The sequence below is a fragment of the Cupressus sempervirens genome, chromosome 11, assembly GCF_028749045.1.
Source record: "Cupressus sempervirens isolate cs-2001-9-10 chromosome 11, ASM2874904v1, whole genome shotgun sequence".
Classification (NCBI taxonomy): domain Eukaryota; kingdom Viridiplantae; phylum Streptophyta; class Pinopsida; order Cupressales; family Cupressaceae; genus Cupressus; species Cupressus sempervirens.
The window spans coordinates 475,137,691-475,165,460 of record NC_143128.1 but is presented as its reverse complement, the minus strand read 5'-3'; the positions used below and the strand labels follow the sequence as shown (position 1 = coordinate 475,165,460).

General features: G+C 35.7%; 1 protein-coding gene across 3 annotated transcripts in view; it reads left to right on the top strand.

The window, feature by feature from the left end:
* Nucleotides 1-26,985, top strand: part of PYR4 (pyrimidin 4) — a 64,736-nt gene extending 37,751 nt beyond the window's left edge. For all 3 annotated transcript variants that reach the window (XM_089808616.1, XM_089808614.1, XM_089808615.1), the window contains exons 3-9: nucleotides 22,948-23,093; nucleotides 23,296-23,477; nucleotides 23,788-23,924; nucleotides 24,157-24,322; nucleotides 24,530-24,646; nucleotides 25,631-25,791; nucleotides 26,685-26,985. In XM_089808616.1, coding sequence (XP_089664742.1) covers nucleotides 22,981-23,093; nucleotides 23,296-23,477; nucleotides 23,788-23,924; nucleotides 24,157-24,322; nucleotides 24,530-24,646; nucleotides 25,631-25,791; nucleotides 26,685-26,876 — 1,068 coding nt within the window. In that variant the 5' untranslated portion in view covers nucleotides 22,948-22,980 and the 3' untranslated portion in view covers nucleotides 26,877-26,985. The remainder of the gene's footprint in view (nucleotides 1-22,947; nucleotides 23,094-23,295; nucleotides 23,478-23,787; nucleotides 23,925-24,156; nucleotides 24,323-24,529; nucleotides 24,647-25,630; nucleotides 25,792-26,684) is intronic.
* The last annotated feature ends 785 nt before the right edge of the window (nucleotides 26,986-27,770 follow it).

Genomic DNA, 27,770 nt, shown 5'->3' with positions numbered 1-27,770 from the left:
ATCTGTTGGTTTCGATGAGCTCAGTTGAGTTAGAAGAGTTGAGTGATGCTCTCAGTTTTTATTTCAGGTGGTTTGGGCTCCAAGAATCTTGGAGGGAGCGTCTATTTATAGTAAGTCACTCTGTTAGGTTCATCCATCATCTTTCATCGTCATGATCGCTTTGGTGTTAGATTTTGATTTTGATGCTTCTTCAGCTGTTTTCGCAAGATGGATGAATTATTATTATTATTCATCTAAATACGCTAAGGTTGCTATTTGTTTTTGGTGTTGTTTGTTGGTCACCTCAGTACCATAGCTCGTTGGAACCAGGACATAAAGTTTTAAATTGTGGGAACAAGAAATAGTGGCCTTACGTTTCAGAATATTAAGTTATGGTGGAAAAGGTCATTTTTGGAGCCAAAAGCAATTAATAAATTAGATTATAATGGCACTTTATTATATTCTAATGTTGTGTGTGGAAAGCTTCTTAAGTGAAAGTTCATTTGGGAAACTTTGTGCCATTTGGAGATTATAAATGTGAGCCCATTTGATGAATAAAGCATCCGATTGATAATTTTCTTTTGTTGCCTGCGAAGAGTTTTTGAGTTAGATTTTAGTGCCCTTGCTGAAGTATAAGGGTTTTTGGATTTGAGAAGTACCTGGTAATTCACAGCGGAGGTATTGTGAATCAGTTTTTTCTGAGATTGTCTTGTCTTATATTATTCTTTACCTCTCTACTGTGGTATGCTAGAATTCATTATTGCTGAGGGTTGGCATTGAAGAAGTTGGTGATCAAAGTACTCGAATTAGAGCGCCTTTATAACTGTTGTTGGCATGGGTTTATCTCTTCTATTTGTGTTGCTCAATTTGCATTCAAGAACACCATTCCTACTACATCTGGATGCCTGTAATTGGACGTCTGTATTGTTGCAGACTTAGGTGATTATTGGAGGGGTTCAATTTGCATATTGGGAGGCTGCTATCACCTATAAGGCAGCAGTTAGTGTTTGTACAGGTCTGCTTTAACATTGGAAGGCCTGTGCTAAATTTCTAAGGACTGATGTTTAATATTATGGTGGCAACGTGCATGATTTGGTGCCCAGGCAGCTCAACCTGGAAGCTGCGTCTAGCTTGAAGTCCGCAAACTTTGGTAATCTGCCTAACGTGGGTGATTGAAGGGATTAACAGTGACTGCTGTGAGTCACGAGGGGTTTGGATTTTCAGCTGGGCATGTTTATTGCTTCTTTGGACAAAATAGCCTGCACAATATTCAGGTTCCATTTATAAACAAATTGAATTTCATGCGATTTCATTTCCAGTTGTCATTAATTGTGCAAACAATCAAATTTGCTGAAGTTGAAGTTGAAGCTGATTATTTATTGTTATTAGTTCCTGATATTGCATTATTAGTTCCATATACATACATCTCAATGTTTAACAATTTTCTTTAAGACTTATTATGTTTGGCAAAGATTTGTGGTAAAATATCTATTTTTATATTTTCAAAATTCGAGCTTCATTTCTCCAAGACAAAGGTGTTACAAATTGTTAACATTCGGCATACATATTGTTTCAAAGTAGGGGTCATTACAATGGTGCAGCTAGGCCCATTTATTATGTAGCTTTAGAATGCTTCACTTCTATGTTTGTTCAAAAGACTCAGCCGACTCCAACCAATCTGAGACAAGCATATGCAGAGGCCAAGAGAGTTAGTTTCCAATCACTAGTAATTGCTACTGAGCACGTAGTTACTTTGGGAATGCTAGCATGTTGAATCAAGGAATGATGATCTATGCTCCTGGTATCAATCCGGTACCTATTCCTGCCAATTAATTAGTGCCACACCCAAAAGCTCCTATGTCTCAAGCAATCTCAGCACAACCCATTTACCTTTAGAACATGACACCTTCCACACAAACCTAAGAAGAGAAATATGTGGTGAAGGATTTGATAGATCAAGTCAAGGGACTGTTTACTATTCACAGTGGTCACTTACCTTAGAAATCAAAACAATCAACTATAGAATTCACAAAGAAATTATTAAGCACATCAAGGTGCCAATCAAGGATATCAAGGAAATCCTCTAGCACGTCAAGAAAATCACTAAGGACACACTCAAGTGTATTAAGAGAATAGTCCTGGATACCAAAGCAACAACCAAGGGCATCAAGAAAACAATTATGGGTACCTTCAACAATAATCAAGGATACTAGAGGAGATTATGGAACATGAATCTGAATAATGGTGTACACTCACCATTAGATAATCCTCCCACTTCTGACAGCCGATTTTCTTATTATCTCTTCCTAGTAGAGGTGCCCATGTCAAGACGGTGTAAGATGCATGAGATGAGTCAACACTCTGAATTACAATGTGAAGAATCTAGAGGGCTATTGATATCTTTAAAGGAAAAATGAGGAATATTACAAAATCTGAAAGTCCTCTACCTACAAGGTGTTGGCTAATTTTTTTTTGAGTCATTGATACCACAACTTAAAAAATTAGGACTTTAGGCAACGTCTGAGATCATTCTCTCCTCTCAGCAATAGGGGATGCTCCCTGCTTACTATATGTGGCTTCAACCGGAACTTAATTGAAATTACAAAAGGGACAGTTCTCTTAATTAACTCTCGATTTTTAGGAATGATTTGCAAACAACTATAACTTCAAATTTAAGAAAAAGTGCCTATTGCTACGATAATACCAGTGGCTCGGTGGTTGACATAAGAACAACTCCTAAGACAACAGTTTTACTATACACAAACTTAAAGTCTCCTATGATAAATCCAAATTAGGATTCAACTAGAACAACTAGTAAGGCACAAAGTCTCTTACTAGTTATCTTAAACTTAAATAAAACACTTAAAACTAAAGCCCAAAGTCTTCAACTTTCACTATTTGCATCCACTATTTAACTATAACAATCTTTTTCCTTGAAGCACAAACTTTTCAAGAAACTAAATTGAACGCTCATATGATTCACACAAGAGAAGCTAAAAGAATTTAAGAAAGACTAACTCATGCAACATAAGAATACATGAATCTGTTTCAGGATTTGCAACACAAAGTTTGGAAAATCTAGCTTCTTTTGTTCAATTCAAAATATTGCAGCATGAAATGCAAAGTAGTCAAGATACAAGAAATCCAAGCACAACCTTCTTGCCCCCCCAAAAAAATGAAAACATGCAATGGACCTCACTCCTTTATGTAGGTGAGGAGTTGAGGAAAGGGTGGAGAAAAAAGGGGAAACCCTTGACCACCTTTGAACTATTGTGATAAATGGTACTCCCTTGTCAACACAAACACAACATAATAGAGAAATAAACAACAAATTGCAAGAAACTAACAATTTCAAGAACATCAAACTTGCTTTCTATTATCTTTAATGAAGCGATACTACAATATCCAGAAATATGACATGCTACAGCCACATGGGCCTTTTCATTACAATATTTGCAAGATAGAGCCACCATATGCAACATTAGAACTGCCCTAGATAGCCGCACAATCTTTTCTATATAGGGGGAAATTTAACTACTCTAGAAGGTTCCGAAAAATTTAACCCTAAACTTTGAGGCCAACCATCCTTAAAATATTCTTATTTATCTTCTCTTACATGGAGTACGGCCCAAACAACTTTTGAAACTCAAACAAGTGTTTAAAGGAATTTTATTTTTCTATCCTAAGTAGTGCAACTTCCGAAATAGTAACTTTGCACAAAGATAAATCTTATTGAAAAACTAGACAATATTTTTGGGTGATGTAAGATTGCCCTTACACTCAAGATGCTCTTGCATCATATTCTACATGACTTATTCGATGCTACAAGGCCTAAAGCACTTGCAATACGATTACATGAAACTAAGATATTGGTACATGTTCCCTTATATTTACAACTAGTACATGCTTTGCATGTAATCTGTAAATGAAACTACACCTATTCTATTAATGCATTTAAAAATGTTAAGTGTCCCCGACACTTGAGAGCTATCTTTAAAGAGAATTTATGAAAATAGAGTGTACAATAACTGAATTTGGCGCTTTTTTGTTTTGTGCTATGTAATGTCCCCCACTTAGCCAGTTTGGAGGTATGTTGTCGCTAGCCCATTCTTGTATGGTCCCGAGGGCTAACCAGGACTTCAAAAGGGATCTTGAGGTTATTTGGCCTAGTCAAATTTAATTACAGGCCAAACGGAGTTCGTTTGTTGGGTTGTCAGGAAGACTTACTATTTTTAGTAAGCCAATAGGGGGATGTAGTGCCTTCAATTTTCAGTGACAGGATGAGATGCGTTTTGTTGGGCTCTTTCTAATGAGCTATTATATGTGGGATTTCGAGTTTATTTGGTATATTATTTTAATGTTTGAAGTTACAACGTTAAAGTGACTATTTAAATTAAATATTATAATGTTTCATAAAGTCACTTTATAAAAATCAAGAGTCCCCCTTTTGAGTACATACATGGACTTTGTAAAAAAGAAAAAAAAGAAGTAATATTAAAAGTCATGTATTATCCCACATTGGCAAGATGGAAGCGTGGAGCAAGTGAGGAAGGGATTAAAAGAAAGAGGATAGCTCTCATTTATTCATGCTTGGAAATATCAAGAAATTTGGTTATATTCGGGAGATTATGTCTCAATAGTTTGAAGGACGAAATCCCTTCAAGCTGAAAATCTTGACGCTATTGAAAGATATGGTCTTGAGGTTCAAACATTGAAACAACAAGGACTGTAGCAGCGGGTACTATAGCAGCGAGTTCCTGTAGCAGTGAGTCACTGTAGCGCGGCACTGTAGCAGCGAGGCACTGTAGTAGCGAGTTCCTGTAGCAGCGAGTCACTGTAGCGCGGCATTGTAGCAGCAAGTTTACTGTAGCAGCAGGGTACTGTAGCAACGAGTTCCTGTAGCAGCGAGTCACTGTAGTGCGGCACTGTAGCAGCAAGTTACTGTAGCAGTACGGATCACTGTAGCTGCAAGTTATTGTAGCAACTTCAAAAAACTATTAACACTGCTGTAGCCGCAATTGGTATGGGCCATTATTGAACTCTATAATTGATATAATGTGTTGAGTTTAAATAGACGATATGCTTGTTATGGTAGTTGTAACTTTCGGAAAATCTGGAAACAAGAAATAAATGAATGGCCAATGTTATTAACTGCATTTGGTTTTATGTTGCCTTCTATTTGCATCTCATATGAAACACACACAATCTTGAGAAACCATTAATCAACATCAAGCTGAAAACAAAAAATTAGTTGCAAGCCAGTTGTTTGACAAAATTCCAGTGGAAGAAAATAGACATTAAAATAGCAGAACAAGGCAGGTTATTACATGTTATGACACTTGTTTTGCAAATTGTGTTTGTGCCTTTGGAGATAAGCTTGTTGTACTCTTTAATGTCCTTTCGAAGATTGCTCAGCAAAATCTTGTATTTTGTTGGTTTATTAATGGTGAAATCAGAATCACTTGCCTCAAGCTGTAGGTGAATCACTTTTATGAACTTTGTCATTATAACATCTTCCTCAACTAGTTCCCCCATTCTTAGTAACCATTTTATGCCAATTCCTGAAAGCCATCCTTGATCATGCGCTTGTGCTCATTGCACGAATCAACTAATGCTTCCAACTCTATTACTAGCCCTTGGAGGATGTGTTGTTTGTTGGTCATCAAGTCTAAAAAGATGCGGTACATCTCCAACAAGGGAATGGTCTCATACTAAGACTGTTCCCAAATCCACATATGGCATAGTCTTCCAAACATTCAAAGCTTCATCCAACACTTTTAGTTGTTGATTGAATGATGCAAGGTACTCATTCAAGCTAGCAACACTTGTCCTAGCATTCTTCAATACCATGAGTCCATCTTGATCACTTGCACATCTTGTGACTCTACGTGACTGCACCAATCATCAATAGTTTTGGCCTTGCATTCCAGTTGCTCTATTGTCTACTATGCTCCTTTTTGTCCTCAATTTTGACATCACAAAATTGTGGCAACCTTGCATGATTTTCTTATGGATTTGTAGGTGCATCCTCTTTATTTTAACGTATTAGTAAAGCATCATAAAGGCAATTCATCATCCTTGAATTGTGCTTCATGTAACTTTATTTGTGCGCTCTTTTTGAAAGTTTCTGTCAAGTTAAATCTTCAAATGTTTGTTAGTAAGTCTTTTCTTTCTCTGATTGCAAGCGCTTGATTTTTGGAAACTTTCACACCCTTGCTTTGTTTTTACCTTTCTTCTTAGTAGTTTTTAATCTTGTTTTTCACTTAAGAGTTAGGATAATGACCCTTGGAATCTCGCTTGTTTTGAGCTAACATAGGCCTCAAATAAAGTTGTCTAGCTCAAGTTATAAAGGCAAAGGTGGGTTTTTTTAGGGCAACATGGCTTGTTTAAAAAATCTCCAAAAGTGGGCTTTTTATTTGCAATTGCATGAAATAGAATTATTTTTAATATTTAAAGTGGATCTTGACATCTATTTTAAAATTTCAGCTCATTTTGAGTTGATTTGACCATAGTTTTTAATGTTTTAATGAAATTGGCTATTTTTATTCTATTTTCATGTTATTTTATTGAAAACTATAGTTATCTATTAAATTTAATTGCACAAGATGCTTAAAATGCATAAAGGTGAGGTTTTTATCACTCATTGCATATCATCAACATCTAAATAATCTTTTAAAACCTACTGCCAATAAAATATAAGTCCTAAATGCATATAGGTGGACTTTTTATATGCAATAATATATTTTTATATCACTTAAATGCTTATAAGTGGGGAATTTGAACCCAAAAGCACATATTATTACACTTTAAAAGTCCATTAATATGTTTTTTTGACTTGAGTTTATTTAAATGCATAATTGTGTATTTTAAATTGCATGTGCTTTTGCATCTTAAAAACCCTTCAATACTTCTCCAATAAAAGCGTTTGGACATGTTAATGCATAGGGCAGAGTTATTGAAGTGAGAAGCACATGCTTTTTCTATTCTAAAAATATGTCACTACTTTCTTTAACACTAGAAACTCATTATGGTGGGGATTTTATTGCCAAAAGAACATGCTTTTGCATCTAAAAAGCATGTCTTTACTCATAATGTAAAGTGTTTGCCAAAAGCACATCTTTACTCATAATATAAAGTGGTGTTTTTGAAGTCCAAAGCATGTGTTTTGACAACAAATTTACAAAAAAATGCACACTTAATGAGTTTGCAACCGTTGGACTAAAGGTAGTGATTTAGCATTGAAAAGAATGTGTTTTGGGTTATTAAAAACCTGTCTTTACTTGCCTTGTGTGCGTTTGAGCATGAGTGGCAATTTGAGGCTGCAACGAACATGTTTTGGACTTGTAAAAGCCTGTCTTTACTCACTACTTTATGTCTTTTTGATGAAACTACCTTGAGTGGTGATTTCCAAGTGAAAAGCACATGTTTATGAGTTGTAAAAACCCACTTATTTTGGGCATTTTCAGCAAAAATGGGTTTTTAAGAAAAGAAGAAGAAGATTCATCATCAAAACTCAGTTTTTTGCCTCTAATAGGGTCATTTTTGTATGAAATCTCTCAAAGATCATTCTTGGCTCCTCAAAAGTGCAGATTCAGAAGGATTTTATTCACTTTACAGCCTGTTTAGGGCACGCTTTTGCACAAAAATGCCTCATGTTTGACCAAATCTTTAACTTATTGCCTCAAGGTAAGTTCTAAGGCATTGTTTATTATTTCCAGCTTGTTTACAATTCTTTTCATGTTGCATGTGATGCCTTGGACGCCATTTTTAATATGCACTGCAAATTACATTTTGCTTGGTCAAAATGGTTGCTATATTATGCATTTTTAATCTCCAACATTATACACATGGAAAACTATGAATTTTGACTCAAGAATGCGTCCATTTTGCAAGGAGCGAGTCAAGATTCAAAGTCTATGTATGCCTCTTAGCTGCAATCTTTTCTTAATTAAAAAATCTCTTGGATTTGCTTCAGATTATGCACAAAGATTTGAAGAGACTTAGTTTCTCTTGTTTTTGGTGTAAAGAGGTAGAATTTCTTGTGAATTTGATAAGGCAAAGTTGTATATATATGTTCTTACATTTTTGTTTGCAAATCTCTTCATTTTGTTTTTAGATTTGCATTTGTTTTGTATATATGATGTGTTCCTTCTATCTTCCATCTACATTTTCCAAGTTGCATGTGCAAGTACCTCACCTTACTTGTATGTGTAGACGGGATTAAAAAACCTATTCTTGAAAGAGACTGTCAAAGAAAGTGAGCTCATTTATCATGTTGCATTCAACAACCCCACTTTCATACTCGCACACGCTCCATTCATACTTTACATACCGCTGCCACATGATTTAAGAACTCATGATGGTGGTTGCTTGCAAATGCTTGCGCTGTAATGAGCCTAAGCCGACTCACAATTGCTCATTGAAGATATTGTAGTTTCTTTTTTTGATATAATGGTTTTTTGTTTTGGTTTTTTGATAGATAAATACATTAAAATAGCCGTACTGAAATATTAAACGACAAATTCAACTAATATGCCAGTTCTGAAATTAAGCTTCAACTTGTAATTTCTGATTTATTGAATCAAATAGATGAACAATATGGATTCATTAAAATATGAGGAACCTTTAATTTCTAGTCCCAAGTCAATGTACAGTAGTCACATATAAACACACAACCTGAATTGCAACTCCAATTTGATTTCAATCTTCTGTTGAGAACACCCCACGCAACCAGATGTCTATTCCCATACATGCATGGGCCAAGAACTGGAAAATGCTACCCAACCAAACGTCAGCAGTATGAGCCCCCAAGTTTGATGATAATGGCAGAGACTTGCGTCCAAAATGTGGTGTCCAACTTCAGTTTGTTGTGATGCCTAAACCCCTTAAAACTCTACAAACAATTGCAATGCTCAAACACCTGAATGAGGGCGTGGTTATTCAGTAATTGTGATCGCCTAAATGCCACTCCAAAACACAAATTATAGGCATTTGAAAGCAGAATTAACACACAATTGCAAATAGAATTGCAATTATCTCTCAGCTCAAAATCAACACTTCCAACCACCAAAATTCTTCATCTCTCAATATCTCCCTAGCCACAGTAAATACAGTAAGGGAAGATGACAAATAACTCCTCAGACTGCAATTACCAGACCACCTCAATCTGAACAATTCTTCACTTCTCAACTGCAGTATGCAACAGTATGAGAAGCCACTGAAATCTCATTCCAAATCCATTTTACTTCAGCAATGGATTAAATTCTCAACTCAACACAAACCGTCACAAGAGATAATAAAAAGAAAATGACAACTGGATAATCTATTTGCTTCATGAGGCCATCTTTTCATAATGCCACTTAGCTTCACCAATACACCTTTCATTAAAGTGGCTTCATGATCACACCATTTATTAGAAGCTTCCATCTAATTCTTTTAAATGACAACTTTTCTAGCACATGGCTTCATTAAGACGCTTTTCACTTAAGAGGCTTCAACTTCACAACGCCAAATTGTAACATAAAGTACTCTATAATAATGAAGCCTCATTGATAATAATGAAGCCACCACTACATTGCCAAATATAGTAACTGCCCAAAATAGACTTACTATAAATAGCAAGTCTGCCTTAAAGACCTCAAAACTCACTGTTAGCGCATGAGGGTCGTGATGATGAATTGACCTAGCCAACTGCAGGAACCTACTAAAAATGGGGACATTACATGTGCATTTACTTATAATGAAAATACAATATCTAATTATAAGCAGATGTCTTCCCATTCAATTGTATGCATTTAACATATAATACCCTCGTTGTCCGCATATGTTTCCAGTTCTAAAAACCTGTTTAGGTTTTTTCACAATAAAAACTCATGTTTATGAGCTCAAACATTTGCATCCATTTGTTGTCCCACAAGTTTCCAGCCATACTCTAAATCCAATGCTCCCAAAAAACCCCATTCTTAAGTTTTACACCCCATTTAAAGAGCTGATTTTATGCATGCAAAGAACCTGCAAGGAGGTGAAAAAATGATTACAAGCATAGAACACTTTAAAGACAAAAATGGTCAACAAAACAATCAAGGATGCATATTTATATTTCAGACCAAGATACTTCCACCAAACTTGAGCACACCATTCACAAAACATTCTGTAGCAGCATGGAGACTAATAAAGGATGATGTAATTGAAGTCGTGTCTTGTCTGGCACTTAGATTATTTTCATCATATATTTGTAATGTGTAATTTAGAGATTACATGCAATGGAAAAATAAGATGTAATTGCATATGATAGTATCACGTGTAAAGTTGTAACGTGTAATCAGGTTACAAGTGCATCAGGCGTGCAACTTAGAAAAAGTCAAACTTAGTTAGAAGTTTGTTAGAGAATAAGTCAAGGTGATCAAGTGTTTCCCCTTCTTTCTTCACCTTTCTCTCCTCTCTTTTCCTATATAAAGGAGGGAGCTCATTGTAAATAATCATCTCTTTGCAAGACAAGAAATTTCTGTCAATTTGTATTGTGCACTCTAAGACTTTTTGCTTGGATGTAAATTAGATTGCTTTTAATAAAAGAGGCAGATTGTTTTGAGAGTTTGTGCTAATTCAAACTATTGTGTGACAACATTTTCTTGAGTTGTTTGTGGGTTTTGATGCTTTCATACAAGAGGGATTTGGATTCAATAGTGTAGACTTTGAGTTGCATGTTGTATTCAGAGCCAATTTGAACTTTTGAAGATTTTGTGCTGCAAAAGGACATTTTGATAGATATTAGTGGCCGAAATTACTTAGAGATGAAGACTAGGCTTCATTTGTAAGTGTTTATATTAAAATTGGGAGTATCCAGTAAGAGACTTTGTGCCTTACTAGCTATTCTGCTCAAATCCTCACAAGAGAAGCACAAGAGACTTTGGATTTCTGTTTTTGTTTCACAAAATATAAAAAGGTAAATTGTTGCCCCTGGTATTGTTCTTACGCTAGTTCCAAGGTCATTGGTATTATCGTAGCAATAAGACACATTTTGTTAAGTTAGAAAGTAGTAGTTGTATGCAAATTATTCTTAAAAAAGAGGAATTGATTAAGAGAACCATCCCTTTTTGTAATTTTAGTTTAAGTTCCAAATGAAGCCACCTATGGTAATAAGGGAGCCTCCTTTATTGCTGAGAGGAGAGAGAGACCTCATGAGATGTTGCCTAAAGTCACAAATTTGTAAGTTGTGGTCATAGTGACTTGCAAGTGTTTTAGCCAACAGTACTCTGAGAGAGATGAGGAGCTGGGATAAACTCCTTGTGAGGAGTTTATCTTCTTGATTGTTTCCAAAAGACATGCATTTTCTTCCTTCAACCGGTTTTGCTTCTCTCACAGTTTGTTATTCCTTTGTGTAAGCAAGGTAACTATGTCTTGTGCATCTTGCTGACACTCCAACCATGCTTGTTTGCCAATTTCAACTCTGGTGAACTTGTAGTTAAGAGTTTGTAACCCTTTGGTTGGTTTATCAATTATGAGCACAACAATCTCAACATATTTGATTTCCTAATCATCAACCAACTCCAGAAATCATTTTTTCTTTCTTGTTCTTTAGAGATTTAGCCTTGTAGGGTTGTCTGAAATCAAACTCTTCATGAGGAACTTCCTACTTCCTCATTTTGGGTGATAAAACTCAACCATGGGGGTAAGGAGGAAAAAGAAGAACTGAATATTGGTATTGGAGTCATTCTAGTCATTGTCCCCACCATTACAATAGTGGTGACTATAGCAGGGACTTCTATCTGAATTGCTATTGGTGTATGGTTACTCCATGCAACCTCAACCATGAACTGCTCAAACTATACAACTGTAGTGTCAATCAATGTCATAGGTGCATTAAGTATGGTGGGAAATGTAGAGTATGTGTCCTACCATATTGATTCTTTGATGTACGTACTGGAACAACTAGAGAGATTGACATGGAAGGTGTGATACAGAAGGGCCCACATGAGGTATACAATAGAGAAGGGATCCACATATGTGTTGAGTGGAGACATTGGAGCTTAATCTGATTCAGGTGCTGTAGGTATCACTTTTGCATTCTAAAGCTGAAACGCTTCAAGAGTGTTAGTATCTTGTAATTCTTCCTCACTATCAGACAATTGGATTCTCTTAGGTTCAACTTCTTCCCCCTTAACGGTAAGCTTTGCAATTCTCTTGATTTTCCATGCTAACACGCCATTTTTTGTAATATCCTGAACTGGATATTTATTGAATTTTTCTTTTTCCTAATATAATCAGCAATAAAACTTTGCAAATAATTTCCAGCACAATTGTAAACAGTAGAAATACCAACCGACACTTATCCAGCCTTTTTTTGAATATAATATCAGACTCAATTATAAACAAAAGAAATACGAGACAACAATAAAACCAACGGTTCTCCACAAGATAACAATTCGTTATTTCCAAAATAACATTCAAGTTGTCAAACAGATAACCATGAATTACAAACTGATGAGATGAAACCAACAAACTCTTATAATTCTGTAAACAATATTATTGCCTTATACAACAACAATATAACAACTAGCAACTAAAATGTTATTGTATTAGACAAGAGCAATACAATAACCAGCTAACCATGATCCAATCTTATACCCAGATTTTACAGTCAAATTGGAAAATAAAAGAAGAACCTGTAAGCACAATCGAGACATCTGAAATGATATCTCCAAGGACAATGGGTTTGCATCCGCTGCTTGCCTACACAAGGGGCTATGTCCTCACACTGGCTGAAAGCTGAAGCTTTTTGAATGACTCTCACAGGAGAGAACTGAAAATCAGAATAATAAATCAAGCATGGTAACAATGAGCCTCTTTCCCCTTTTAATACACAAACCAAGACTCTTCATCTCCTCTCTGGTTTTTGTCCTATTCCTTGTGACTCTTCAACTTCTCTTTCATAAATCGTCTTATTCCTCCTCGTCCTCTTGTGACCACAAGGAATATTAATTTGACTTTAAATAATAAATCTCCAGCTTACATAGTCAAATTTAATATTGTAAATTCGTTCCTTCTTAAGAATTCTAATGTCTCCAAAGAAGGGACATTACAAATCTCCCCTCTTTGAGATTGCTTGCCCTCAAGCAATATGTACCAGGATCCTATATAAATCTGTAGTTAATCCAGTGGCCCAAACTGACAACAGACCTGGCCAACTGTGAAGCATGGTACCACTCTGCAAAACACCTGTCAACCGAATTCCTTGATCCCATATTACTCTTCAAAGAAATGCTATGTTTGTAAACTGATCAACACTGATCATCACCATAATCAGCCTCAAACTTAATAGGACCACAATAAAATCCTCGTCCAACCATAGATACAATCTGCAAACATCTAAATCCCAAACTTTGTTATGCTGCCTTGTTGCTATGATGATATAGAAATATATCTAGGGTCCATGTATAATCCAGTAGAATGTGAAGACCTGACTTAGATGGATGATGTAAGAAATGAGCTACTCAAAAGATGAAACCACCATCCCATGGACATCAAAATTCATACTGTCGACATAAACTTGGAGAATTCTTCAATGCATAGGAGTTATGAATATGAAAGATGTTGAGAATCTAACCACAAACCTCACATAAATACTCCACCAAGAACTGTTCAGAGGATAAAAAAGAAAAAATTCACCCAACTCCTGAATTTGGTGAAATCGGAGAATATGTTGGGGCAGATCAAGTGATAAACAACAAAGGTTGATTCATCATTCCCATGCTAAGATTCGGATTCATTGCTAGAATCTGAGCGAGGATTCCAAAGTTTGAAATCAAGCTCTTCCTCTTCATGGCAAATAAGAGATGATCCCTCATTTAACACAAAAAGAGGATTGTTGGACGTCCAATTAGCAACAACTTCAAACAAAGGGTTGTCAACAAGCTTAAATTGTTCTGAAGTTTTGCTACTTAACCGTTTGGGGCAGCTATTTAAGTCATACATCTGCTGAATGCTCTCAAGTTCATCAGTGACTTTCTGGAAGAACTCTTGCCTCATTCTATTCTCATGTTCCCGAGAGTGTTCCATGAGCTTGATTTGATTTTCTGCCTTCTGTAGAGAAAATTGAGTTTCACTTAGTGCCTCTCAAACATACTTAAGTGTCCTGTTAAGATCTTCAATCTCATCCTTTTCCCTATTTGACTATGCTGCATAAATCTCAACAACCTTGAGAATGTAATCCTTATCGGACAACAGATATAAGTAATCTGATTCTATAGACTCGAGGGCTATTTTGACCTTCTGTAATTTGGCCACATGCTAGTCACCTTCCCCTTCCCTTGGGATCTTCCTGTAGAGCTCCTCAACCAGCTTGTAGGTACTGTCATATTGCACCAAGGATGCCACAACTATGTCTTTACTAATCTTCAGTTGATTCCGTAAGGCATGTGTTTCATTATCTCCCTGCTGAAACTGTTCATTGTCTTGCAATGTCATCCTAGGTTGTTCCTCTAAATTCACGTTTTGAGTATCATGTATATATGGTTCATGACACCACGGTCCCAAACTGTTGTTACCTTGTGTGCAATCTACTTCATTATTCTGCTTGACAAAGATCACCTCCAAGTCTCCAATGGAGAAACTTGTACCTTGCGTAACATCTTCTATGTGATTGCGAGAAGGCTGCTCATCTCTAGTAGTTGTCTGCTCCTCTATTTCAAGATCATCCAAATGATAATTTTGGTCTATTGGAATTTCTTCATACACCCCTATGTGCTGTTCGTTTGCAAAGAGATCATAGACCAACTCCAGATACTTTCTTTTTGCCATATCAGTCATATTTCGTTGCCCTAGATAAAAATCCCAGTAGTCATTGAATGATAAATCATTCTGGAATCGGGTAGGAAGTTCTTTGTACTCTCCATAAATGTCGAGTATTTCCGCTCTTATAATGTAGTCTGAATTTTGAGTTAATTGCGCTTGCAACTTCATAGTACCTTTCCTGATTTTGTAATCTAGGCAGTTTGATCTACTTCCTGTACCTGATAGTATCTATCCAACGACAGTCTAGTAGTGCTAAATACTTAATGGTACTATTTGATTGTATTTTTTTTTTTCAAAACCTAAAACCAAACTGTCAAAGCCTATTGTGATGAATGTTTTCGTCCATAGACCAATGTTTGGTTTTTTGCAATCTTAAATTTCCCTAAAGAGCTAGAAACCTAATTAAGAAACTTGCTCTGTTTTAATGATATTGTGTATCCCTGAATGTCTCAGAAGCTCTAATGTTAAGTCCTTACGTTATCCAAGCTTATAATCAGATAGGCATGAAACTCATCCTCATCTGGATTTACTCTTGATGAATCAGATGAATGACTTCGTGAACCCTTGTGATAAACTGTCCAAATTCCTTTGCACCTAGGTAGGTCAACCTCTGTGATCAACTTTGGACGGATAGACTGTTGAAGAATGCACAAGGAACCATTCTTTCCATGCCCAGAACAACATACCAGCACATAGTTGCTTTGCTTTGCAACACTCACTGTATTAACATCTACATTGCTTCTCAATCCAGAAGCAAAGTCCTTCAATGGACCAACATTAACCAAACTGTCCCTAATAGCAAATGAAAAGGCCTTTTGCTGTAATGAATCTTTGTTATTGGGAGTTAAGTTGTAAAGAGAAAGTTCCTCGCCGGCAACATCTTGAGAAATGTTTGAAGATGCTCGTCGTAACCTTTTCGCTAAAGGAGCTTTTCCATCATTATCACCAACCTCTAATTTTGACAATCTGAACTTGAAGAAAATGATGTTATCCCACAATTTTGGCATGCAACATTCTTCGACACCTATCAACTTAAATCGAATTGATTATTGCATCTGATGAATAACATCTTCTGCTAGGAATGAGCACGCTATCCGGGTAAAATAATGCTTCGTGATAAGTGGCCTCGTAATTAGTTTTTGCAAAGGATATTTTTCGCAAACTCCAAAGTTTGTATTCAATGTGTTATCAAGTAACGACACCCTTCTGGTCACCTTAGTGATAATAATAACGCTCTGGAAAAGATTCAACTTCTGGCTATAGTGGTAATATATTCCAAAATTATGTTGCAAAGTCTCTTGTCCAGTTTACCTCCGTTACCAATTATTATCCCGATTTTATTTTCTGCTATGCAAAACCATTCCTACATTCTTGTCCACCATTGTTTCTCTAGAATTTGGAAAACCTGTGCACGAAGAGTGAAGTGATGTTGGTTTCTAGAAGAGAAGCGAGTTTGATTCTTGTAGCTACGCACACAACCCAGGTCTCCTATTAGATTATTCGGAGCTATGCGTATGTTAAATTCCCCCAACAAGGATACCACGATGGTTAATTTCTATTTGGTGATACCACTACGTTGGTTATAATGATACTTCTAGCTCAACACAAGGAGGAAGCTACGAGTTGTGCCCTTTCAACTTCGACTTCCGAGTCTCTTTGAAATTGTGTAGTCGTCGTTTTTTAACACGCCTCTTGTTCTCAACCCGGTAGCATGCCTAGACAATCTTCGATTGAATTTTTCTTGATGGGTTGCAGATGGTTAAATCTTCCTAAGATTAATCTGCCGTTTTACAAGTTCGTTTATAGACAAGAGCGGATGCTGTTGTAGTATTTTGGGTTTGCTGTTGCACTTATTCCATGCTCATGACCATTCACCATATAACACTGTTAGTTGCATTGGAGGATATCGTAATGGAAGCCGATTCTGTGTTACTATGCTTTCCCACTGCCCACGTCCAGAATCCCACTCGTCTATGTCCTACGTGCTCCTGCTAAATGCTCGGCCCAGCTATTGCAACCTTGGAGCGTTACTTACCTTCATTCCCCATACGTTTGAACCCAACATTTAATCTCTACGATATCAATGCCAACTCTTGCAACCTGACTAAGGATCACGAGGCTACCAATCCAAGGGTCTTTCTTGTCCAGTACGGTTCTCGTCCTCACTGAAGGTTACTGCGATGTATATCAGGATGTTGAAGCACTGTTATCTTCCTTTGTTTTAATTACCATACTGCATTCTCAAATTGAAGAATAGGTCCAGATTTTTAATATTTCAGTAGGTTATTTCCACATAATTCATGGCAATAATGTTTCCACATAGCATAAGAAACCTGAGGAGTGTTATTAAATCTTGCTTCTGAATAAACAATAGAGGTTCAATAGAAATCTTTTCAATAGTTCTTCTGCAAAAAATATAGAGGCCGACATCCATATATATTCACTCCCAATTTAATATTGCTAATATAATCTTCTCATCAGATAATTGCTGAAGCTGAAGAATTCCCATCAACATTTGCCAAACTTTTCAGGATGATTTCCTTCAAAAAAAAAAGTGCCTAACTTCTTAGTTCGGGTTTGTAATGGCCTTCCAGAATAAGAAAACAAACCCACGTAATTGTTTGTTCAAAACTCAATCTCATAAAATCTATAAAGTGTAACTTTAATCAACTCTCCCCAAAAGATCTATTTTGATCTCACGATAATGGAGATGAACTTATACATCCATGGTGCAAAGTTTTTTAGATTATTTGAGACCTTCAATCTTGTGGAATCTGACCTATGAATGATCTTGGGCCACCTTATGAGATTTGGTCTTTTGTGTATCAACCAATTCTTGTTCACATACTTGATACAATTTGCTTTTATATCATTCGACCTTGATACAATTTGCAAATTAAAACTTACCTTCCCTTGAGAAATGCAAGGAAATAAATCTCAAAGCAAGGAAAAGTGCATGCAAAACACTTAAAAAGTGGGTTTATTTTACCTTGCATTGCATAAGGGAAATACTTGCTCTTTTTTGGAGTGGTTCATTACTTAGAACATTTTTTTTAATCCTGACTGCATTTGCAAGCATGATGAAATTCTTGCATATGCAACTTAGAAAATCCATTTACAGCCTTCTCAAAGCAAGGAAAAGTGCATGCAAAACACTAAAAAAGTGGGTTCATTTTACCTTGCATTGCATAAGGGAAATACTTGCTCTTTTTTGGAGTGGTTAATTACGTAGAACATTTTAATAATCCCGACTGCATTTGCAAGCATGACGAAATTCTTGCATATGCAACTTAGAAGAATGATTGAGACATAAATAGAAAGAACAACTAAAAACAAAAACATATAAATCTGAAAATGAAATGAGAGATTTGCATTAACATGGATGAATGAAAATATATCAAAAACTTGAGAAGGGAGCCCTAGAAATTGCAAATTAAAACTTACCTTCCCTAGCGAAATGCAAGGAAAGAATCTCCAAAATCTTTGAACAAATCTTGGTCAAATCCAAGTGATTTTGGATTGAGCAAAAGATCCCAAGATTGAAGCTATATAGGCAAATAAGTTTGCTTAATTCTTCTTCAAAATAAATGCAGTCATGAGTCAAGAAGAGATTTTTGACAAATGTCCATGATGCAACCATAAAACCATGTGAGTGATGCCCTAGACGGGCTTTTAGAAACTCAACACAAGTGCTGAATGAGTTATCTTTGCTAAAAAATGGGCTATGGAAGAGAAAACGCAAGCTTTAAATTCCATAGACAGGCTTTAAAAGCTTGGACGCAAGTGTTGAATGCCATATACGGGCTGTACATTGGATGTTTCAAGCTAAAATGATGCCCATTGAAATAGTGATGGGTTTTCAAAAGCCTTTTACACAATTGCTGGAAGTGAATATTGCCAAGTCGCAGCATATAATGCACTGTGATGGGCTGTAAACTCAACACAACATGCCCTTAAAATGACGCTTGATAATAAAAATCAGATTTTGAGACCAATATACATATTTTACGGGTTTTAGGAGGCCATAAACACCTAACGCGAACCATGTAATTGCTTCAAAAATCAGCACTTTTGCTCAGAGAAGGTAAGATGCAAGTTAAAATGCCCAATATGGGATTCATAAGTTATGATACATGCATCTAAGAAGTCATAATGGGTTTTCAAAACACCTGTATCATTTGATATAATACATACAACTCATTTAAAAAGGCCCCCAAACTCATCAAGGCTGCTGACAGGTTTTAGAATAGGCTTTAGTATTTACACATGCAAAACTTAATAAAAAGGTCATTAACATGTGATAACAGGTTTTCAAAAGTTATTCCGATGTGAGCACATGCATTTTAGAATATGCAAGGAGCATTAAAAAATGCCACCTTTAGTCATAACGAGCTGTTTAAGCCCATTACCATGCTATAACATTGTTTAAAATATGTGCACTGCCTATAAAAATCACCACCATTGACTTTGAACACAAAATACATATTTAAACTTGATTAAAGGCATGCATTAGCCCCCAAAATTGCCACCATTTGCATATAGTTAGTTTTTCAAACTTAAATGGGCATTCTCATGTGTATTTACAAGAAAACTTTAAGAGAGAAAACATGCAATCAGAATTTTAAAACCCACCTTCGCATTATAATCATCAATTTCTTCTTGTTACTATGACTATGGAGTTATGGAGACATGATAGTAATAAAAATTGGGATTTGTTGATCAACAAAATAGTAAGAATATTTCAGAGTGATAGAGTTGCTAGTTTCAGCCATGCTGATTGTATCAGAGTGACTTTGTTGGAATGGGTTTCCACTTGTGGCAGTTCTGTGGCCCAAAGCACAAGTTAGGTTTACATAACAATGAAGGCTTGTGTGCTGTGAACTGGAGAATACACGTTAGCAACTTAATGTGGAAATGTGTGTTTCATCATCATGTGAACAATAAATAAGGTAACTGGGAAATCAGTGGTTTTGTAGAATGCTTACATAAGGGGATTTCTCATCCACCAATTCTTGTCACTTGGGAGTGACCTTAAATGTAGGTTATCTTCTACCAGGAAGAAGAGGTGAAGATTTCCAATAGTTCACCAATAGGATTTCTATTGTAGACATATAAATCAAAAAATCTTGCACCATCAAGAGAAATTTTATGCCAGGAAAATCATTAGTTGGAATCTCTTCCAATGCCTTTTTTCCTTGTCTTTTGTATCATGAAGGATGATGGATATTTCCAATAATCAGCGAATAGGCTTTTGCCTTTTTATTTTGGACTGACGAATACAAAAATCTGCCTAAAATGTTTCTATATCACTCTGATGCAATCAGCATGGCTGAAACTAGCAGCTCTATCAATCTGAAATATTCTCACTATTTTGTTGATCAACAAATCCCAATTTTTATTACTACCATGTCTACATAACTCCATAGTCATAGTAACAACAAGAAATTGATTACATAAAGTGATAGAATGATTGTGTAGAGTCTAGACAATCATTATAAATACTTTATGTTTCTGATAAAGTTACTTAGTATATGCAATGTCTGAGAATGATAGTGCTAGAGTGGATATAGTTGCTGCCTCTGATCTGTAACTATGTCCCTACAACAACAATGATGGTCATCTGATATAATCAATTAATTATGCACTGTGGAGATGCTGTCTCTGAATAAGGCTATATGAACTTGCACTAAATATTCCATAAGGCAATGAGCTCTAAGCAGAGTGAATCCATAAAGGATAAGAATATAAAATCAAGTATTTGATGATGAGAGATGGAATGAGTTTGAACACCTTCTTATATCTTGCAATATTGAAGGGATTGCACTTCTTGATTATTAAAGAGATATATCTCTTTCAAATCGTATGTCTTCAAGCATAAACAAATTGGTTTGTTATGCAAAGTGTGTCTCTTTTTGTCATTGATTAGTTTATTATACCAATCACTTTTCACTTAGTCTCTGTAAGTTGCATGTTAACTCAATTAGTCAATAAATATATTCAAGCCATCAACTCAACCTAGTCGATCAAGATATTGAAGCTATCAACTGCATCTTATTTAACAATCTCCATAGTTGACTGGTTAAGAATGAAAATGCAATATGAATGTGGATGTGGAATATGTCTAAGATATGCATGAGATAGTACTGTCCATTATGAAGTATGGAAATCAATGGTATCGTCTGTTATCTCTGTTTCTCTCTATAAGGAAACCATTTTATCTATAAGACTTCACGGTTTCTTGGTAATTATCATGGCCAACAAATAATGCAAATTGGAATATGATTGTGCATTGATGGTGGAATATGGAAGTTTATGGCTGACATGAAACATGTGGAATATGAATGCAATTTATGACTTCTTATGCATGTCACGAATGCTTCTTACATGATGATAGGCAGGCCTCACCAACCATCATGCCACTACCTCTTCATGAAGTCAACATGGTTGTGGTACCGCTTAAGAGTGATCTAAACATTAATCACTTTTAGATAGTATCGTTATAATACTGGCTGCATGGAGTACCAATGTCTTGATGATGGACTAAGTGCATCAATCATCATATAATTAGGAACCTTACTATGGCTCATTTAGTTCTAAATATATCATAACTTATGTACAAGAGACAAGGTCTGCCACCCCTTATCATAATATTTGCTTGTGCAGGAAGAATGCAAATAGCTAGAAATTAGGGACATCAAATTAATCATTGATCATCAATCATAATTCATCTTTGGTTCCATTAAAATAGACAGGAATCCCAGACAATCCATCTTACAGAAGCTATTACAAAATGACATGCATAGAAGAAATTCATCCATCTTAAAAAATCAAATCACTGAAGAAAACAAATGCTAGCCTTATTTTTCTCCACTTATTTGAAACAATAATTCTTTGATTGTCAAGTAGAAATACAAATTTTTCCTCGCAGTTCTTTCGTACTCACATCCACAAAAATCGGTAGCCTTTCTTTCTATGCTGTCATACTTATTCATCACTATTGATGTGAGTTAGGATCTAGAATTACAAGCACCAGAAATATCTTCTTGAGGAAATTTCTTAGGTAAGCCCCCCAACAATAATTGCTTGACCCCTTTATTCAGTTGTTTCCGTAACAGCTAAACCTCACACAAGACCTATGTTACCTGGACACGTGTCCCTGCCTAAAAACCCAAAGTTTCCGAATTGGGGACATCCCTGGGACAAGGGGATGGGTATAATGTCCCCCCATGTCCCTAAAATCCAGAAAAATGCAGGAGACGTCCCGAAAATGATGGGATGTCACAGGGAAAAATGGGGGATGGTTGGCCGGGGATGTCATAGATGTCTCTTGACCGTACTGAGGACGGCCAACCATCCCCAACATTAAATCACATAAAAAAATAAAAAATAAAATGTTGAAACCTAATTTTAGAGCATAAAATAGTCCCTTTTCTGCTACATACTAAAAAAAATTAGAATTTTGAAGTCATGAAATCTGAGAGATTTTCTGAGGACATATGTTTGAAGGCAAAAGTCTAAAGACATGGTTTGCAAATAGGTGTAACCAGACTGTTTGGACATCAAGATCATGATTAAATTGACTATGTAAACTCCCAAATGCACAGATCAGACCCCCTTACCAATGCATAAATAAGCCCACATTTTTCTCCAATATATAGTCATAACCCTTCATTTTTCTCCCAATCAGATGAGAATTTTCTGAGGACAGACCTGCAACATGTCAAAAACTTAGAAATCAATGCACAATTTGCTAAATATTACCCCAAACATGCATTGTGAGGCCTAATAATGGGGAAAAAGTCTTAGGATCGGACTGGTTTTCTAGACAAATTTCAGATCTCTATGATATTGTCCACTGCTAAACTTATATTTTTGTTCACATACTGATATGCATATTGACAATTGAAACTGTTTTATAAATGCAAAATGGACTAGAGTTAAATTTTAATACATATTTATAATTGAGTACTGAATCGGTTATTATTTCCTGGATGGCATTTAAATGGTGTATGTTAAGGTTCTATAATGTTTAAATGACATGCTTTGTGCTTAGTTTCATATGAATGACAAGTATATTTGCAAATTTCATTGTATATTTAAAAATTTCCCTATATTTATATGGCCTTGTTCTTTCAAATTTACCAATTTGCAATTTTTATTACTTGCAATGTGTTATAGGAATCAAGAGAATTATTTCTGTTGAAGGGAAACATGGAGGTGGAAGTCCCTAAAGCTAGGAGCATAGAGTTCACAATGACACGACCGGATGATTGGCATCTTCATCTGCGAGATGGTGACCTCCTTGAATCTGTTATTGCTCATAGGTACAAGTGAGAAATATTACATGGGGCAACTTAGAGTTTCTTAAACTCGTCAAAATTTGCTGAACCTTAGCATCTTTTCATTACATTTGTGATAATGGTATACCTTGCAACTAACATTTTGGTTCAGATTAGTGATTTTTTTGTTTTGTTTTTGCCAAAAATAACTTGTATTCTTCTGTTGCTGAATTTGTTAATATGTTAGTGCAAGAATATTTGGGCGGGCTATTGTGATGCCAAACTTGAAGCCTCCTATAACTACTGTGGCTGATGCTGTTTCTTATCGGGAAAGGATAATAAAGGCTTTACCATCTGATAGCAAGTTCACTCCCCTCATGACACTCTACCTTACAGATAACACAAATCACAATGAGATTAGACTTGCAAGTGAGTCCATAACAGTGCTATTCATTTTATATTTTCATAATTAATGCATAATGGATTTCAGATCTCTGGGCTGTTGTCTTTATTAGATAAATTGATGATGCCTAATTATAAAAACATTATCATGAAAGTAGGGTGTCTGAGACAGTTAACATTAGTAATTTATTCAATAGAGCAGAGTGTGCTTTCTTAGGGTTATTCCAATGGACTTTAAATGAACAACTTCATAATATCATACCGAATTTCAATTATTGATCTGACATGTCATATCTGATACTGATTATATCATTACACTGAATTCTTCTTGAGTCAGAGGAGAGTGGACTGGTTTTTGGAGTGAAGTTGTACCCTGCAGGGGCAACTACAAACTCAGAGGATGGTGTAACAGACCTTTTTGGAAAATGCATGCCTGTTCTTAAGGAAATGATGGAATGTGGATTGCCATTGCTGGTATAATTTAAACTATGAAGCATTTTTTAGTAGTCACAAGAATAAAGCTAGGGCCTAGTATTCTGGTCAAGGACAACATCTTGGATATTTTCAAATTGAGCTTGATGGATAAATATTTAAATTATAGCTACAGTGAAAGAAATTGAGGGCTTTGACTCTCTTTTAACAATTTCTTTATTATGAACACTGATTTGACAAATACCAGCTCCACTCTATTGTAACATGTTTCTAGGTTCATGGAGAGGTGACTGATCCAAATGTTGATGTCTTTGATCGGGAAAAGGTCTTTATTGAGAATATATTAAAGCCATTGGTCAATAAATTACCACATCTTAAAATAGTTATGGAGCACATCACGACGATTGATGCTGTAAACTTTGTAAAGTCATCTGTAGAAGGTAATTTTGTGAAATTTTCTTCGATCTTTCAAGTTCTGCCGTACTGTGAAGCTTTTGTTAAATTTCTTTAAAAAAAATCTAAAAAAGAAAGTAAAAAACTCTTTAAGCTTTCTTTTTGTCTAATCTTTGTTAGAGTTCAAAACTCAGATTTCAAGTCCTTGTGGGCAATGGGTTGAAAAAATTTCATGTTGATATTTTCTCTTGCAGGTCTTGTGGCTGCAACAGTGACACCCCAACATCTTCTTTTGAATAGAAATGCTTTATTTCAAGGTGGACTGCAGCCACATAACTATTGCCTTCCTATCCTTAAACGAGAGATTCATAGTAAGTCTCCATCCTGGCTACTTTCTAATTCATAAAATTATGCGCATACTTTTTAATTTCTATATGCAGATTTTGTTTTGTCCCTTTATATTTACAATAACAGTAGTCTACATACTTAAAACACTTTTGCATAAGTTGCTGAGCCACATAACTATTGCCTTCCTATCCTTAAACGAGAGATTCATAGTAAGTCTCCATCCTGGCTACTTTCTAATTCATAAAATTATGTGCATACTTTTTAATTTCTATATGCATATTTTGTTTTGTCCCTTTATATTTACAATAACAGTAGTCTACATACTTGAAACACTTTTGCATAAGTTGCTGATTCTCATTTCAGATTTTTTAAACGATTTTTCACCAATAAACACAAACATAAGTTGCATGGCACATAAAATTCTTGGAAGTGTAATAGTAACAAGTCTTAACGCAAACAAGATATTTGGATTAAAAAAACTTAAAAGTTAATAAGCTTAATGGATAGGGATTCAAGTTATCCATTTAAAAATCATGGCAATGTTGTACAAGCAGTGTCAATCTCTGCATACAGTTTAGTCTAATCAGATCACATGAAGACTATTTTTTCCTGTGGGTGCATTGTCCCAGTTTTCAAATAATTTGTACTTGGGAAGAGGTGTGCATCATAACTATTTAAATGAAGGCCTCCAATACTTTAAATTTTTTTATTTGATGTATCAGCATGCATTTTTCATGTAACAACCCAGATAATTTTCATGTCTATGCAATGTTATCTCATTTTTTTCAGCATGTATGAGTTGAAACCTGAGTAATTGCAAATGTCAAGCTGAAATTACTTTGAATAAATTCCATATAAAAGATGAAATCAAATTGGGCTAAAGCCTAAGTTGTGACGAATCTGTTAGCATTTTAAAATATCCTTTAAAAAGGCTTGTATCTTCTTGGCTCTTTTGTATTTCTTTTGTTATTTGTTTGTGGTCATTAATTTTCCATCATGTCATTCAGGACAAGCAATTGTTTCTGCGGTTACAAGCGGAAGTAAGCAATTCTTTCTAGGCACTGACAGTGCTCCTCATGAGAGGCATCAGAAAGAACGCTCCTGTGGATGCGCTGGCATATACAGTGCTCCGGTTGCTTTGCCTCTCTATGCAAAGGTTTTCGAAGAGGTAAAGTTTAACAATCAAGAAATATGTCTAGATAGTTTAGTTGATCTTTTATATTTTAAATTTATTTTGGAAGACTGACATTGTTACCTAGCTATTTTTCATATAACTAATACTAGTTTATTGACCATAAACTCAGTCAAAGGATACGTTTAGAAATGTAAAAAACAATGCTATTTTTCAACTATGTGATGGTGAATTTTTCTTACCTTGAAAGATCAATGAGTTTCCTTTGGTAATCGCCTTCATAAACCAAGCATTTAGATTTGTGGGGTGTATGGACCTAGGAATGTGGAAGTTCACAGCAATTGTAGATGAGCTTTGAGAGTGAAGTTGAAAATTCGGGCAAGAGGCCTAACCCAGGTGTGAATGCAAGTAGCATAATCAAAAGTTCTGTGTTGCATTAGTGAAGATCTGAATGTGCCTTGCTTGTGGTTTAGTTATTTGAATGAATACTGTCGGTAGTGTTCAAGTGTAGAATAGATCTATATATCATGTATGAATTTGGAATGAGTTCCTATTGATGTCTATTTTATTGGATTATTTGACATTTTGGTCTAAGATTGTTGTAAATTTTCAAGACTTTCATTTTCAAGCCTAATACTATTTTCTGTTCATTTTGCAATGTTTCACTGTTTGATTTGACTTTTGGGTGTTTGATTCTTAGATCTAGGGGTTAGGGCTGCAAGGTTGAACCCTCTTTCATGAGACCCTCCATCCATGAACACATCACTTTAATTTTCATTTAAAAACTATACATATGGTTCTTGTTATTTATTTTGGTCAACTTTAGAGGAGGATGAATGAAAATATGTTTTTAATGTTCATTAACTATATGGTTTACAATGATGGTGATTTTTCCTAATCTATTTCTATTTCTAAAAATGGGTCCACAGGCAGGAGCACTTGAAAGATTTGAGGCATTTGCAAGTTTTAATGGACCTGATTTCTATGGCCTCCCTCGTAACACATCTAAGATCACCATGCAGAAGGTCTCTTGGCAAGTACCAGAGGAATATAATTTCAGTTTTGGGACAATTGTTCCAATGTTCAGTGGTCAGATATTGGAGTGGTGTATGGCTAATTAAACACGCCAGCACATTTCTTACATACTTCTTGTATCTCCTTTAACATGTGGTGAAACAGACATTGATATAAGTTAAGAATCCTTTTGAGGCCAAATGAAGTATTAAGCTATATCTGAAATATTCACTTGTTTGCACTTCTAAATTATTAGAAATAGAATTAGACTATTGTCCTAGTTCATAATATATAACTAAGGGTGATGTGTTATTAGAATAAAGAGTACAGAGCCAGATGTGCTCCTTAAAATGTAGGGAGCAAAAACACACATCTTCTTCTTACCAGAACACAGACTCAATTACCTAGATGAGGCTTGAAATGTTATATGTACTATGTACTGGGACATTATAAATGACAAATAACCACAGTTTCAGCATTCTCCAACATATATTAGCATTCTCCAGCGCCCATTGTATTAGATCATTAAAGAGTTTACAGTCAGTATATTTATTACAAATATCTCATTTGAGATCTTATCCGCTCCATGAATTACCCAGCCAGCCACATAGTACCAAGATGTGGATATTATATACTACAAATATAAGCAGAGGCACAGAATCCCACTAACTTCCCTCACCTGAGGACGTTTCCTCTTCCCAATCTGTCCTCATCTGTGGATTGACCATGCCTGGGCCATGCGAGGCATTCTGATCCACAGGCTAGATGCTGTGCTGGGCACCAGATCATCTCAATGAAGTCTCTGTTATCATCTTCGATCCATCCTTCCCCGGATGCCTAAGATCAAACAAGCTCAGATTGGTGACCATTAAGTCCTCAGGGGCCATCACCTGTTCATCATGCAGATGGTCCTCTGCCCATTCCTCAGGCCGCTCCATGACACCCCTTCTTAGAGACTATTCATTGCTGCCTTTTTCGCTAGCTCATCCGCCATCATGTTT